At 48.9% G+C, this 15,552-nt stretch overlaps 1 protein-coding gene across 2 annotated transcripts in view; it reads right to left on the bottom strand.

The window, feature by feature from the left end:
- The window catches only part of C8b (complement C8 beta chain), a 43,608-nt gene that overhangs the window by 10,107 nt on the left and 17,949 nt on the right, over nucleotides 1–15,552 (bottom strand). The window contains exons 6-9 of one of the 2 annotated variants that reach the window (XM_004671837.2): nucleotides 14,636–14,833; nucleotides 9,835–10,075; nucleotides 7,978–8,106; nucleotides 3,003–3,166 (exon numbers count right to left, since the gene is read on the bottom strand). In XM_004671837.2, coding sequence (XP_004671894.2) covers nucleotides 3,003–3,166; nucleotides 7,978–8,106; nucleotides 9,835–10,075; nucleotides 14,636–14,833 — 732 coding nt within the window. The remainder of the gene's footprint in view (nucleotides 1–3,002; nucleotides 3,167–7,977; nucleotides 8,107–9,834; nucleotides 10,076–14,635; nucleotides 14,834–15,552) is intronic. The other variant, XM_045139330.1, reaches the window with a different exon arrangement.

Here is a 15,552-nt window from a genome sequence, read left to right as displayed (position 1 = left end):
CTCACGCTTAATCTTGTCTCTCATTCAGGAAGCGGTTCTTTGTATTGAAGTCTCCACTTCTGTCCTCTATCCATCATGCCTCCTTTCTGTCATTGTTTTAATCTCTTCGTCTTTTGTTGCCCACATTACAAGAGCATTTCTTACGGCGCCTTACACATCACTGACTCCACTTTCTGTACTGTCAATTCCGTTCTTTATCGTTGCCAGCGGAGGTTTGAATTCCGCCGAGGAGCTTCGGTTCCCCCATCGCATCTGTTTCCTTCCCGTGTGATTGGTGTCTAAACATCGCAGCTTCTATTTTCATTTCATAAATCCCTCATTTCCTTGCATTTTATGGAAGTCACAAAGCAAATGCATCCTCAAACTTCCATTTCTCTGTTTTGTAGACTGCTCATTTTCTGCACATTGAGTAATTTCCACTGTCTTCAAAAGTCTCTGTGTGTCCATTGTTGTCTCTAACTCTTTTATTTATTCTAGAGGGATAAAGAGGATTAGGGAGAGGGAGAGGGAGGGAGGGAAGGAGAGAGAGAAAGAGAGAGAGAATGGGTGCAACAGGGCCTCCGGCCACTGCAAACAGACTCCAAATGTGTGTGCAACCTTGTGCAGTTATCTGTCTCACGTGATTCCTGGGGAGTCGAACCTGGGTCCTTTGGCTTTGCAGCCAAGCTTCTTAACCGCTAAGCCATCCCTCCAGCCCTCTAACCCTTCTTCAAATAAGGTACTGCCTCTTCCTAAGCTCACCAGGAAATGGTTTGAGCGAGTTCTTCTCTGGGCTTCTTGCCTGCCTGCCCAGTGTCTATAAAACCTGTCTCAGAGCTTCACCTTAAGTTAAGATGCGTTAATGGACTCAGACGGAGGCAGACACTCCCGCGCACAGGGACTTATCTGAAGGGCTCTACTGCCGCTGAAAATCAGCCGTCAACCCATCTACCTGGCGGGCTAGCTTCCCCTGTTCTGAGGAGCCCCCCGCAGTCTCTGTGACCAGAGAGGAGCCCACGAAACCAGGGGTTGCCTGAGAGCGTGCGTCGGCAACGCAGATGAGGATGTGCAGAGGTATACAGAAATCTCACACTCTCTCCTGTCTTCCGTTTTCCTGCTACGGTCCCAAAGACATCTCTGCTTCTCTATCACCTTCCATTTTCCATCATAGGCTGGGCCTCGATGGCCTGGTCCAGGCAGGTACGTTTAACCTCATGGGAAACCGAACCATTCCCTTGGGTCTCAGTTTTAACAAATATCGGATCAGATAGCTCAGAAAAAAAAGGGAGGGTGGTAAAAAAATCCAAGATCTCTTTTCCCCCACACTCTGTTCTCTCCCTTGCCAAGGTGAGACAATGCCTATCACTGTCACCACGGCTCCATCAAACCCAGGTTTCTTCCCGGTGCCTGCTACACCGGGCCGATGGTATCTCGCTTGTAATTGTCAGTAACAGCGCTCTGGGTGTCAGTACTGGGTGCAGGGGAGGGAAGTGGATGGCAGCCTTCTTGTCTCACAGCAGATGTGCATTTGACACACAAGTAAAGGTCCTGTGGCAAATTGTCAGGGTCAAGGACCGCAGGGTCTCCTGAGAAGTCCCCATCTCCCATTCTCCCTCTCTGCGTGTGACAAGGACTCTCAGGGGGTGGACAGTGGATGCCAAGGACGGAACAGACTCCGGCAAGAAGACAGTAGTGTGGGATGTGTTCAGGGGGCCCGTGCAGATGTCCCCACAGGCAAGCACCGACCGCTGTTGACGCGTGTGACAGTCCTGTTCTAACAAGCGTCGTTTCTGTTTACACACGCCCAGCTCCTCCCGTGTGGGTGACAGGTGCCTGGGATCATTATTTTCTGTTCACCAAGGCCACAGAAGAGGCCAGAGGGAGGAGGAAAGATGTCAAAGTCTCTTGACTGGACCTAACAAAGACCCTTGAATAGCCATAGACGGACATGACCCCTCTGACCTTGATTTTTATCAGTCACAAAAGAAGGTAAGTCCACCAAACTTACAGACCCTTATGGGGGCCCAGTGAAATCACATTCCCCAGTGCCCCTGGCAGAGGATTGTGAACACAGTAGGTATTTCAAACATGTTAATGATCTTGTGATGTCTTACCCTGTTCTCCAACACAAGTCTATGCCTATGTCTTATTGCTTCTTGTTTTTAAATTTTTTACTTTATATTTATTTATTTATTTGAGAGCAACAGAGAGAGAGAGAGAGAGAGGCAGATAGACAGAGAGAGAATGGGCGCGCCAGGGCCTCCAGCCACTGCAAACGAACTCCAGACGCGTGCGCTACCTTATGCATCTGGCTAACATGGGTCCTGGAGAATCGAGCCTCGAACCATGGTCCTTAGGCTTCATAGGCAAGCACTTAACCACTAAGCCACCTCTCCAGCCCTAAACTTTTTATTTTTACTTAGTTATTTGAGAGAGAGTGGGGGGAGTAGAGAGAAAAGGAGAATAGGCACACCAGGGCCTCCAGCTACTGCAAACAAACTCTAGACACACGTGCCCCCTTGTGCATCTGACTTAACGTGGGTCCTGGGGAATCGAACCAGGGTCCTTTCGTTTCACAGGCAAATGTCTTAACCGGTAAGCCATCCCTCCAGCCCTGTCTTGATGCTTTTGTAGACCTCCCTTTCCATCTTGGTGTGTCCCAGTTTCCCCTACCTTCCTTCTTGTAGCATGGCAGAAAGTAGCAAGCACGTGTTGGCTGACTGTCTGAGTGTTTAAGCGAACAACTGAATGACAAAATGGGAAGCATGTTAATTTAAGAAGGCTACACTCAGAACCTGGTTATTAACCCCCTTTGGCAACCTGGAGCTTCGCGACTTTACACAGTAAAGAGCGACGTTCTGCCACATGTCTGTTCCAGGTACATTTTCTGCCATCGTTTCGGTGACGGAAGCTCAGTGTCTGTACCTGGCTGATGCCCACCTTCCATACCTGACTTATCACGGGCCCTTGGAATCCGCGTTCTCCACAGAGGTGGGGTGGGTGGGCAGAGCAGTTTTGTGTACCTGGAGTTTGATGATGGCTGGGCTGTACTGAACGGCGTCTCCCCACTCTTGCATCAGTTCGGCCGTTGGCAGCTCCTTGTATGCCAGAGCTGTGACATGCTCAGTTGCTCCGCCCCGTATGAGGACCACCAGGTCCTCCACAATGGTGTTCCTCTTGTTTCTGTCTGGAATACAGAGGAAGAGGGGGCACGTGTTCAGAGAAGCCACTCCCACGGCGTCTGGACTGACAGCCTGCCTCTCAGCCGACAGTTCGGTTCCCGTGAGCGAGCGAGCTTGCCGGAGGGTTTTGGGAGGGCGAGGGCCGTCCCTGCTCACAGGTAAGACAGGGCGGCTGAGGTCAACCCACCCCGTCATCTCTAAAGTTAGTGGCACAGCAAGAAACAGAAACAAGACTATTTGAGTATCTCCATGTACCAGTTATCAGTGTGTGGGAGATAGATAGACTCTATGTAAACAGATGAGGTGGATGGACGGATGGACGGGTGTTTGGATGTTGTTGCAGTCGGGTTCACATTGCTGGTAGAAATCACCCAACCAAGAGCAGCTTGTGAGAAAAAAAAAAGAGGTTTATTTTGGCTTACTGGCTCGAGGGGGAAGCTCTATGATGGCAGGGGAAACGATGGCATGAGCAGAGGGTGGACATCACCCCCTGGCCAACATCAGGTGGACAATAGCAACAGAAGAGCATGCCAAACACTGGCAAGGGGACACTGGCTATAACACCCATAAGCCCGCCCCCAACACTACACCGCCTCCAGGGGGCGTTAATTCCCAAATCTCCATCAGCTGGGAACCCGGCATCCAGAACACCTGAGTTTATGGGGGACACCTGAATCAAGCCACCACATATGTACAGGCAGATTTTAGATAAATTATAGAGAGGTGATAGAGCACAGATAAACAGAAGACAGCTAGGAAGATTGGTAAAGGGTGGGGAAGGAGGCAGGCTATACAATTTCAATGTACTGGATGGCAATTTTATGCTATTCATAAATAGCATAAAATTATTTATTTTCATGCTATTTAATTGTATGAGCCACACGTTGCCAGCTTTACTTCACAAATGACTGGAGTTGTCAGTCACTTTCCCAGCTCCACACAGCCAGTAGTTGAGAAAACCAAATGTTAAACAAGGTCTGCCTGCTCTCATAGCCACCGTTTCTTGATTAAACTGGTTCCTCAGGCCTTGGCATGGTGGAAACTCATATGGTGAAAATAGTTCAATCTCCAACCCATCACCCAGCACACCTCTACCAGCCTGGATCCAAGTGCTTATTTTTATTTTTATTTATTTATTTGAAAGAGAAAAAGAGAGAGAGAATGGGAACATCAGGGCCTGCAGCCACCGCAAACGAACTCCAGATGCATGCGCCCCCTTGTGCACCTGGATTACGTGGGTCCTGGGGAATGGAACCTGGGTCCTTCGGCTTTTTAGACAAGTACATTAACCACTAAGCCATCCCTCCAGCCCTGGATACAAGTGTTTTATCTAGCCCTGGACAAATCATTTGTGCCAAGTGCAGTCTTTTTCTTCTTCACTTACGGATCAGATCTTTTAAATACACGGGAAGAAGAAGTGGCATGACTGTTTCTGGTAACTGCGGATCACCACTGTGTCCACCAATCATCAAAGTGCGATGTCTGAGTGAACTATTTTGATTCTCACAATAAAACAGAAACTGTATCAGCCTCATTGTTGCTCTTGAGAAGCTTAAGAGAGTTGAAAACAGCCTAGTCCTGGCCCTAAGCTTTATCACTTTGTGAAAAGTGGACTCAGTGTGTAACAGGTGACCACCAGAAGTAGTTACCCAGAGCACACTTCACCACACCAGCAAGCCAGTGCCACCCTGGTGGCACCGGCTGACATGTTCACAGTAGCACTGTTTATGCTCACTTGACAAGGGACACGAAATCCAAGTAACCATTCAGAGGCTGGAAAAGAAATGATCACAGAAAAGACTGTATGTTCAGACAATGCGCCATTAAGGAAGTGAGCTAAGTAAAGTTATATGTGAAAACGTGATGTCAGATGAATATGCAAGGCTGACAAGATTAGATTCAATCTATATTTAAAAAAAATAAATAAACAGGGGCTGGAGAGATGGCTTACCAGTTAAAGCGCTTGCTTGCAGAGCCAAAGACCCAGGTTTGATTCCCCAGGACCCACGTTAGCCAGATGTACAAGGGGGCGCACACATCTGGAGTTCGTTTGCAGTGAGTGGCTGGAGGCTGTGGCACACCCATTCTCTCTCTCTCTCTGCCTATTTCCTTCTCTCTCTCTCGAATAATAAATAAATAAAATAAAATATTAAAAAAAAAATAAACAGGGGCTTGAGAGATGGCTTAGCAGTTGAAGCGCTTGCCTGCAAAGTCAAAGGACGGACCCAGGTTCGATTCCCCAGAACCCACATAAGCCAGATGCACAAGCTGGCACCTATGTCTAGAGTTTGCATTCACTCTCTCAAATAGATGAAAGTTAAAAACGAAACTGAACATATAAGCAACTTGGGCTGAAGAGATGGCTTAGTGGCTAAGGCACTTGCCCGTGAAGCCTGAGGATCCGGGTTCCATTCCCCGGATCCTACGTAAGCCAAGATGCACAAGGGGGCGCACGCGTCTAGAGTTTGTTTGCAGTGGCTGGAGGCCCCGGTGCACCCATTCCTTCTTTAACAGCGTGTCTATTGTGTTTTGAATGTGAAATGCTTCCCATAGGCTCATGTGTTTGAACACATGGTCTCCAGTGGCTGTTCTCTTTGGTTTGATGCCTTTGGAAGGTAGAGCCTGGCAGCACTGGTCACTGGGAGAGGGCCTGGCAGGTTGACAGGCTGGTCCAACTTCCTGACGGCCCTCTGCTTCCTGATGGATGCAGCGCAACCAGCCAGTCTCCGCCTGTTTCTGCAGTGCCCTTCTCTACCCTCGTGGGGCGCGGCTCCTTGGAATGGTAAGATAGAACGAGCTGATAAACGGCAGCCTGTCAGATATTTGATCACAGCAATGAGTCAGGTAATAGTGCAATGCCTAGGCTTTATGCACACAGCTCCACCACAGTGAACAAATGATATCAATAATTACGGTGGTCGCCTGACTGTGTTTTGTCATTCTGGGCACCAGCCAGCATGGCAGGGCAAAGAAGAGCAGGCTGGACAGGTGCGGAGGGGCTGGGGACAGAGCTGTGTCCTCCAGCCTCTGTGTAGTGTTTTATTATTATTATTTTTTTTAAATTTTTTTGTTCATTTTTTATCTATTTATTTGAGAGTGGCAGCAATAGAGAGAAAGACAGATAGAGGGAGAGAGAGAGAATGGGCGCGCCAGGGCCTCCAGCCTCTGCAAACGAACTCCAGACGCGTGTGCCCCCTTGTGCATCTGGCTAACGTGGGACCTGGGGAACCGAGCCTCGAACCAGGGTCCTTAGGCTTCACAGGCAAGTGCTTAACCGCTAAGCCATCTCTCCAGCCCTTATTATTATTATTAGTTATGTACACAGTGTGTATACAGCCATGTCGGTACCGTCGTTAGCCTCCTCCCTGCCCTCTCCCCTCCTCAGGGACCCTCCTCATTGGGGAATGTGGGTCATGCACTGTGGGGGTAGCCATCAGTTATGGGGAACAGGCAATGTCTCTGTGCATAATGTCCCAACATGTGGCTCTAACAACCTTTCCGCTCCCTCTTCTGCAAATTTCCCTGAGCCCTGTTGGGTTCGCTTTAGGTCTACCTCAGTGATGGGCTCTTGGGAGCCTCTGTGTCTCTGCATCTCTGGTTTGGTAGTTGTTGAGCGTTCTCTGTGTCTGTCTCCTTCACCCTTGCACTGGTACCAGGTTCACCAAGCAAGCAGCGCTCTTGCTCATTTCCCCAGTTCCTCTATGGTTTCAGCCGGGGCCCTGGTGAGATGCGATGGGCTGATTCTCTCCTCAGGATCTGCGTCCCTCTTTCCTTCCCCGGGGGGTGCGGCACGGTTAGGCTGATGCCCTCTTGACTGGAAGTCCCCTCGACTCTTGTCTATCTAGCGGGCTTTAATATCAGTCCCAGCTCCTGCATTGATTTCCAGTTCTCTGCTCCTAGATTCTGGCTCTTTGATCCTCAACTCGGGCCTGGCCTTTCCTCTCATGGCACATGGTACAGTTTGATGAGCTCTCGAGCCTCCTAATTGCCCCTTGTCTCTGGCTCCATACTTACAGCTAGGCCAACTCTCGTTGCTCAGAGCAAAGTGAGACCATTAGGCTATTTTCACTGACTGAAAATGACCTTGACACTTGGTCCTCAAATTGTCATTCACATATTGTCTCCTCTGAGAAACTCACCCTGAGGCTCCAGGATGGATATGGCCTTGTAACTCCTTCTCCCCTTTTTTTTAATAAAAAAAGCATTTTTTATTTTATTGATTTATTTGAGAGCGGCAGAGAGAGAAAGAGGCAGAGAGAGAGAGAGAGAGAGAGAGAATGGGCGCACCAGGGCCTCCAGCACCTGCAAATGAACTCCAGAAACGTGCGCCCCCTTGTGCATCTGGCTAACGTGGGTCCTGGGGAATCAAGCCTTGAACCAGGGTCCTTAGGCTTCACAGGCAAGTGCTTAGCCGCTAAGCCATCTCCCTACCACATATGTACAGTGTGAGAAAAGGAGCTCAAATACTTTGTGTGCTCAGCACATTAGTAAGGGCTTGGTAGATTTTGCTTGTCTGTCTGTTTTTGTTTTTCAAGGTAGAGTTTCACTCTAGTCCAGGCTGACCTGGAATTCACTATGTTGTCTCAGGGTGGCCTTGAACTCACGGCGATTCTCCTACCTCTGCCTCCCGAGTGCTGGGATTAAAGGCGTGCGCCACCACACCCGGCTTGGGGCTTGGTAGATTTTTATCGGATGGGTTACAATTCTAACTGAAATGCCTTGGAAAATCCTGTGTTTAGCTGAAAGCAAGCCTGGGGCCAGGAGCGCTGGGAGAGTAAGAAGGTAAGAGCCGAAGGGGCAGGTCCCTCTCTCTTACCTTTGATTTCCTTCAGAAGGCTCAGGCAGTTCTCTCTTGACACGCCCAGTGACAAGTCGACCTTCTTGACGGTGACACCAAGGTGGTAGCCTTCTTTGACGCAGGTAGAAATGCTTTCAAGAGAGTAATCTGAAAGAAGCAAGAGAGGACGCCTATGATCAACTAGGTTATTAAAATCTGTCCCCTTTCCTGTGATGGACTCTAACCTTAACCCTCCTTTGCATATCGCAGAGAGCATGAACCGCATGACCACCTTGCAAACAAGGGGTGCAGGAACTAGCCAGTGGTGCCAGGGCAGAGTCATCAGAGAGGTTAGATCCAGAGTCCTGTTGGCAGCGGCTCCCTGCGTACTTTTGTTGCCTTCCAAGGGGAAAAGTGCTCATCACAAAGATCCTGTGGAGAAGGAGCATGGCCCGAAGCCAGGGCAATGACAGTGCGGGAAAGGAGGAAACATTTTCCTGCAGGCATGACCAGGCTGCCTCAACAAGGTGGGCCTTGTCTGGGGCAGTGCTCTGGTGAGATACTGGAATGGAACCAATTAAGTTTTCTCTGAGTGACGTGACTTCCCGAGCCTTTTGCAGGAGGCAGGTTTTGGAGTCACGGTCAGCCATTTTTGGTCCATTCTGGTGGAACATCTTACCCTTGTCCCTGGCAGGATGAGAGCCTAGAGACATAACTTTGCATTCGATACCACATGTCCTCTTACAAGGACTTATAACTACGTCCTAGCTCTGCCGGTGTGGTCAGTGCTATGCAGGGCAGGGCACATGACCACACAAGTGTTTGGCTCAGAATGGAGTATGCACTGGAAGGCACGATTCATAGCTGAGCTGTAGTTGAGGGCAGTTGGAAAGACTCAGGAAACATGTGGGCAAGATGGGAAGGGAGGGCATGTTGTTCGTCTTGAATCAGAGAACTCTGAGCCCTCAGTAACAACAGTGGGGACAGCGGGCCAACAGCATTTATACCATCTCTAAGCTTGGTGCTTGGCAACAATGCAGAACTTGAGGCCTCACCCCAAGGCTACCGAGTCAGACCCAACCCTTCCAAGATTTGTCATTCACGTCTTCACACCAAGACATGAATGTAGCTGGAAAAATTAGAAAAGCTAATTTGGGGGCTGGAGAGATGGCTTAGCAGTTAATGCACTTGCCTGCAAACCAAAGGACCCAGGTTCGATTCCCCAGGACCCACGTTAGTCAGATGCACAAGGGGGTGCATGCATCTGGAGGTCGTTTGCAGTGGCTGGAGGCCCTGGTGTGCCCATTCTCTCCCTCTGTCTCTCTCTCTCTCTGCCTTCTTCTCTCTCAAATAAATAAATAAATAAGTAAGATATATATCTAAAAATATATATATAATTTGAAACTAGAGTTGAAGAGTAGATTCAAAAAAAAGAAAAATAACTGAGGTTGATCCCTGGGATTTTGCCTTGCCCACTGGCTGGATGGCAGGACTTCTAAGATGTGGTGACTGTAGAAGAAATGTTTGAGAAATAACCTTCTCTTTGTGGGCACGCCGAGCTGACGATGCTCGTTAGCTATTAAACAGAGACACCAAGGAGGCGTTTCAATCTAAGCTATTGGCCACAGGATGTAGTATGTGTAAACCCACAGCTGTCTGCACACTGTAGGTGTTGAAAGCCTTGACTGAATAGAGATTGAGGTCTTGGAAACCAAGTCCACCCAGACAGAGAGGCCTGACATTCCCAAGCCAAGCCCGGATGAGAATTTCCCAGTGCTTTGGTGAGTGTGTACCACGGAGGCAGAATAAACCCACACACGGCTCAGCCCTAGTGCAAGGCTCGCTCATCCCCGTCTGGGTGGAGATGAATTCCACCGGCCCCTGGAGGCTCCCTACCTTCCCTCTCCATGGCCTCTTTGTTCATGATGAGCGTGTATTCGTAAGTGCCCCCAAGCACAGCCTCGGTGATGTAGTGCGTCCCAAAGTCACGGAGGACGTTGCGGTATTCCCCATAGCTGTACTCCAGGGGCAGGCGCTTGACCCGCTGAAGGAATTCGTAGTGGATCATGAGGTTTCTGGGTTTCAGCTTGTAATGGGCCACTTCCAGGGAAGCGCGGGCGTGGAGAAACTTGCTTTCCTAATGAGACACCGGCGTGGGGGAGAACAAAACCTTTTGAGTTAGGAAGCCCAAATGAGAAGATGAACTTTCCCAACACCATATGATGCTCTCCCCCCCCAACCCCCCAACCACAGGGTCACACTAACAATTCCTTTAGGATATTTGAGGAGAGATGGTTTCTTGGACCAGGTGTCAATGATCACAAATGCTCCCAGCCACCTTTATGTCTTCAAAGATTTCTGAACTCGCCTTTCTACTCGAGTAAATGAGAACAGAGGAGAGCCAGGCGTGGTGGTGCACGCCTTTAATCCCAGCACTTGGGAGGCAGAGGTAGGAGGAACGCTATGAGTTCGAGGCCAGCCTGGGACTACAGAGTGAATTCAGGTCAGCGTGGGCTAGAGTGAGACCCTACCTCAAAAAACAAAACAAAACAACAACAACAAAAAACTGAGAAGGGCCGGGAAAATGGCTTAGTAGTTAAGGCATTTGCCTGCAAAGCCTAAGGACCCAGGATCAATTCCCCAGGACCCATGTAAGCCAGATGCACAAGGTGGCGCATGCGTCTGGAGTTCGTTTGCAACGGCTGGAGGCCCCAGTGCACCCATTCTCTCTTTCTCTCTGCCTCTTCCTGTCTCTCAAAGAAATAAAATATTAAAAAAAAAAAAAAAAGCCGGGCGTGGTGGCGCATGCCTTTAATCCCAGCACCAGGGAGGCAGAGGTAGGAGGATCGCCGTGAGTTTGAGGCCGCCCTGAGACTCCCTGGTAAATTCCAGGTCAGCCTGAGTTAGCCATACCAAAAATAAATAAATAAATAAAACAGAGAAGGGGAGCCAGAAACCTACCCTGAATGGTGCATAGGCCTCGTGGGGCCTCTTAAACGGAAGCAATGATTGCTGACTTGTGAACCCCAGCTAGGTGCTTATATCTACTTCACTCTATGGCAAATCACCCAAGCACACTTAAAGTTGCAGTTTGGAAATGCCAGCTACGGTAACCTGCAGCTAGAGGTAACAAACCGGAGACCACACTACAAATCTGCTGCCTGTTTTTGTAAATAAAGTTTTATCGGCACAAGCCACTCCCATTTGCTTACACATGGTCTACAGGCGTTCTTACACCACGCTGGCCGAGTCAAGTAGTTGTAACAGAATCCTGTAAAGTCTCAAATATTTGCTATCTGGTCTTTTATTTATTTATTTTATTTATTTTTTTTTTAAATTTTTTTAATTTATTTATTTGAGAGCGACAGACACAGAGAGAAAGACAGATAGAGGGAGAGAGAGAGAATGGGCGCGCCAGGGCTTCCAGCCTCTGCAAACGAACTCCAGACGCGTGCGCCCCCTTGTGCATCTGGCTAACGTGGGACCTGGGGAACCGAGCCTCGAACCGGGGTCGTTAGGCTTCACAGGCAAGCGCTTAACCGCTAAGCCATCTCTCCAGCCCTTTTATTTATTTTTTTATGAGTAGTAACAGTATGTAAATGTATTCAATTTTATTTTATTTTATTCTTTTTAGATTTTTTTTCTTTCTCGGTTATGAGCGTAGTCAGTGTATAAACAACACATGTGAGTCCTCAGCCCCCTCCCTGTCCTCCCCCCCATTCAAAAGGACCCTGCTCGTTGGGAGTGGCAGTTTACAGTATCTGGTGAGCCGTGGAAGTCTGAAACAGACTGAAATCTGGTGATGCCAATGAGATCTAAGCAGCTGGCAGGGCTTATCAAAGCTGAGGCTAAGGGTCCCTGAACTGTGGGGCATGCAGAGGAAAGAGGGAACGGCAGGAACCATCAGTAGGGTATACCCCGTTCCGATCCTGATACCTTCATCTCTACCAAAGCCCCCACCGTCTTCCCTGGCTTACTTTCACCCACCTTCGCGTCTTCCAACAGTCGCTCCCTCGTTCTGACTCTGCCCCTCTGCCCCCCGTGCATGCAGGCAAAAAAGACAAACGTCTGCCTCCGTATCTCTTTCAAGTAAATAAACAAAAATAATAAAACGTATTTGAAAAATCTCTGAAATCATTATGATCATGCTCACTCAGGCCAGAAGAAACAGACCAGCAACGCCCCACTAGCCTTTAGGAGACACCGGCTCGCTGATTTCGGATCTACCGCTTCACAAAGGTCCACCAGCAGCCTGTCCAGCTTCAGCTCCCCTGATGCCAAAGGGCTCCTCTCCATGGCTGGCCATGTTCCACCAACCACACTCATGCCAACATCCACCCAACTCTGCCCCACTCCCCAAACCTGCCTTTCCTTCCGCGAGGAAATAGCTCTTCCACCTAAGGAGTTCTTCCCTGCTCTTTTTTGTTGGACACACACGCACCCTGCTTGCCTTTGCAGTCCCTGCTTAGCCATTTCCATCCAGCTCATGCCATCCCTGCGTGTCCCGGACATGTGTTCCTTGTTTACAATTGCATAGGTTGTTTCTCATATTTTCTCGTTCAAAATTTTTTTCAATTTTTACTTGTTTGAGAGAGAGAGAGAGAGAGAGAGAGAGAGAGAGAGAGAGAAAGAGAGAGAGAGAATGAGCACACCAGAGCCTCTGGCCACTGCAAACAAACTCCAGAAGCATGTGCCCCCTTGTGCATCTGGCTTATTTGGGTCCTGGGGAATTGAACCTGGGTCCTTTGGCTTGGCAGGCAAGCGCCTTAACCGCTAAGCCATCTCTCCAGCCTGCTTGTGTACTTTATAAAGAGTCTGAGGAAGTTTGAAGCTCCCCAGCATGATGACGTGATAAATGTTTAAGACAATGCAAATGTTAATTACTCAGTCACGGCCATGATGCCTCGTACACAGGGACCAAATTAGCATACTGCACCTCATGAATATACATAAGATTTAAATACCAAGTTTACATGAACAAAAACACATCATTTATTTGTCTCTGGGTCCCCCCTCTCACGCCATGCTGAGCACAACGTTAGCAATGCATAGCTGGCGAGTGGAATTGGTGAGGGGGAAGGACAGGGAGAGAAGGGGAGATGAAGGCAGTAAGCAATGGCCACCCCCCCTTCGTCCCTTTTGTTTGACTCTATGTTCATCACTACAGCCCGGACAGAAGCACCTACTGTGTGCTGTTCACACTGTACAAGGTGAGGCACGAGAAGCCAATCTAAGCAGTGCTGAACACACTCTCTTTGTTAGCTGACAGTTTGAACTCAGGGGGCTTTTTGAGCGTCTTGCTGTTTCTTTGGTCGCATATAAGCCCACGGCTGACTTTTCTGCATTGATTTCCTCCATATCGCCTTCTGGTTAATATTTAATTCCATCCCTCCCATGTTGAAAAGTCTCAGTAGGTCGAGAATCAAACCCACCTTCTTCACAGTTCTCAAGTCTGCCCACCAGCTGCTTCCCCAGTGCCACGACCCATTGGTTCACATTCCCACTTGCTCCTCTCCCACTGAGCCTTGACCTTAACTTCCTGAGCAATGGGAGGAGGCACACGGCGTGTGGATTGAGTGTTGGGCGAGTATCGCGTGAATGCCAAGGGACTTTTGGAAGTCAGAGAGACCATTCCAGTGGGGTAGAGCGAGAGAGAAAAGAGGCTCGGCTATCAAAGTCAGGCGAGAGGCAGAAAGAAAGTGGGGGAGAGAGAAGGAGGCAGTATGGCCAACTCCACCATATGCCCAGGAAGTCAGAGAGGATATCTTGAGTGATATCTCAAAAGTGCATCTGGGATGGAAGTCAATTTCAGCTGGTTCAAAAATCTCCGGCGATGGCCTAGCAGAGCTATATGCCAAGTTTACTGAAAACCAAAAAACCAAAAGAGCAAGAGAAAATAATTGCAGAAGGCTGCCTCTGCTTGACCTCTCCAAAAAGTCAGTCAAAGTAAGACCTGGGAATTTATTTATTTATTTGTTTGTTTATTTATTTATTGAGATGGGTGTCACTCTACCCAGGCTGACCTGGAATTCACTCTGTAATCTCAGGGTGGCCTCGAACTCGCGGTGATCCTCCTACCTCTGCCTCCCGAGTGCTGGGATTAAAGGCGTGTGCCACCACGCCCGGCTCTGGGAATTTATTTTTTTATAAAAATATTTTCAAGGGCTCGAGAGATGGCTCAGCAGTTAAGGAATTTGCCTGCAAAGCCTAAGGACCCAGGTTCGATTCCCCAGGACCCATGTAAGCTAGATGCACAAAGCGGCACATGCGTCTGGAGTTCGTTTGCAGTGGCTGGAGGCCCTGGCGCACCCATTCTCTCTCTGCCTGTTTCTCTCTCTTAAATAAATAAAATCGTAAAAAAATATTTACAAGACCAAAAAATTATCATTGGTTATTAGGATCAGGGGTAATGTGTAATACACATTATGGGGATGAACATTCAAAAGAGTGTACATGCATTTAAAAGCAACAAAAAGCGGCCGGGTGATGGCTTGGTAGTTAAAGGCACTTGCATGCAAAGCCGGCTGGCCCAGGCTTGCTTCTCCAGTACCCACATAAGGCCAGATGCACAAATTGGTGCGTGGATCTGGAGTTTACCTGCAATGGCAAGAGGGGCCCTGGCATGCACAACTTTTTCTCTCTGCTTACAAATGATAATTAAAAAAAAATAATAAAACAAACACAGAGTGGTACTTACAGTGTGAGAAAATCGCTTGGTTCTGCTGATATAGTGCTTGCCTTCATTGCTTTTCTCGTTCACGCCAAGTTCAAAGACACCGGGTATTTTAAAGCCAAATCTGAAACTAGACTTGCCCGTTGCTTTCTGTACGACGTTGTGTTCAAAATCCGAGTACGATTCATATTCCGTTAATACAAATTCATATTTTCCTTGAGTCTAGAGGAGAGAAAAGGAAAAGGTTTCAGCTGGGCGTGGTGGCGCACGCCTTTAATCCCAGCACTCGGGAGGCAGAGGTAGGAGGATCGCCGTGAGTTCGAGGCCACCCTGAGACTCCATAGTGAATTCCGGGTCAGCCTGGGCTAGAGCGAGACTCGATGCTGTGGGGGTGGGGGGCGGCAGGGAGGAAAGAAAAGAAAAAGTTTTCATAGATTTTGACTCAAATCAGGTAGAACCCATTGTCAGATTTCCACTGTTTTCTCATTGTATGCCAGGTGGGGCTATGTGCTCTGGACCCAGGAAAATCAGGGCCAGTTTTTAACCCCCGCCTCAGGGCTTCTGATCCAGCAGGAGGGGCAGAGGTGTGGTTCAGAGGTTGAGGCTGGAGCTGGGATCCAACTGGAAGAAAGGCAAAGGGGTCCCAGGCTATGGGTTTGTCTTATGCTGAGGCATGGAGGATGGAAGTGGGAATGGCTGATCGCAATGACGCAGGGGCAGTTGAATCAGACAATGCAAGGGAACTGGGCAGGCGTTCTAAGAGAAGCATTTTGGCATCAAAATAACGACACTTTTTGCCTCAATATCTGCTTGCTCTGAATGGTGGGCTTACTGCAAACAGGAGCCCAAAACAGGAGGACTCTGGGACGCCTGGCAGCTGGGAAGGGCGAGACACAAAACAAGGCAACATGTCAAGGGAGGAGCCCTGTCTTCAGGAGGCC

The sequence above is a fragment of the Jaculus jaculus genome, chromosome 21 (assembly GCF_020740685.1).
Source record: "Jaculus jaculus isolate mJacJac1 chromosome 21, mJacJac1.mat.Y.cur, whole genome shotgun sequence".
Lineage (NCBI taxonomy): Eukaryota > Metazoa > Chordata > Mammalia > Rodentia > Dipodidae > Jaculus > Jaculus jaculus.
This window is presented reverse-complemented; position numbering and strand designations above follow the sequence as displayed.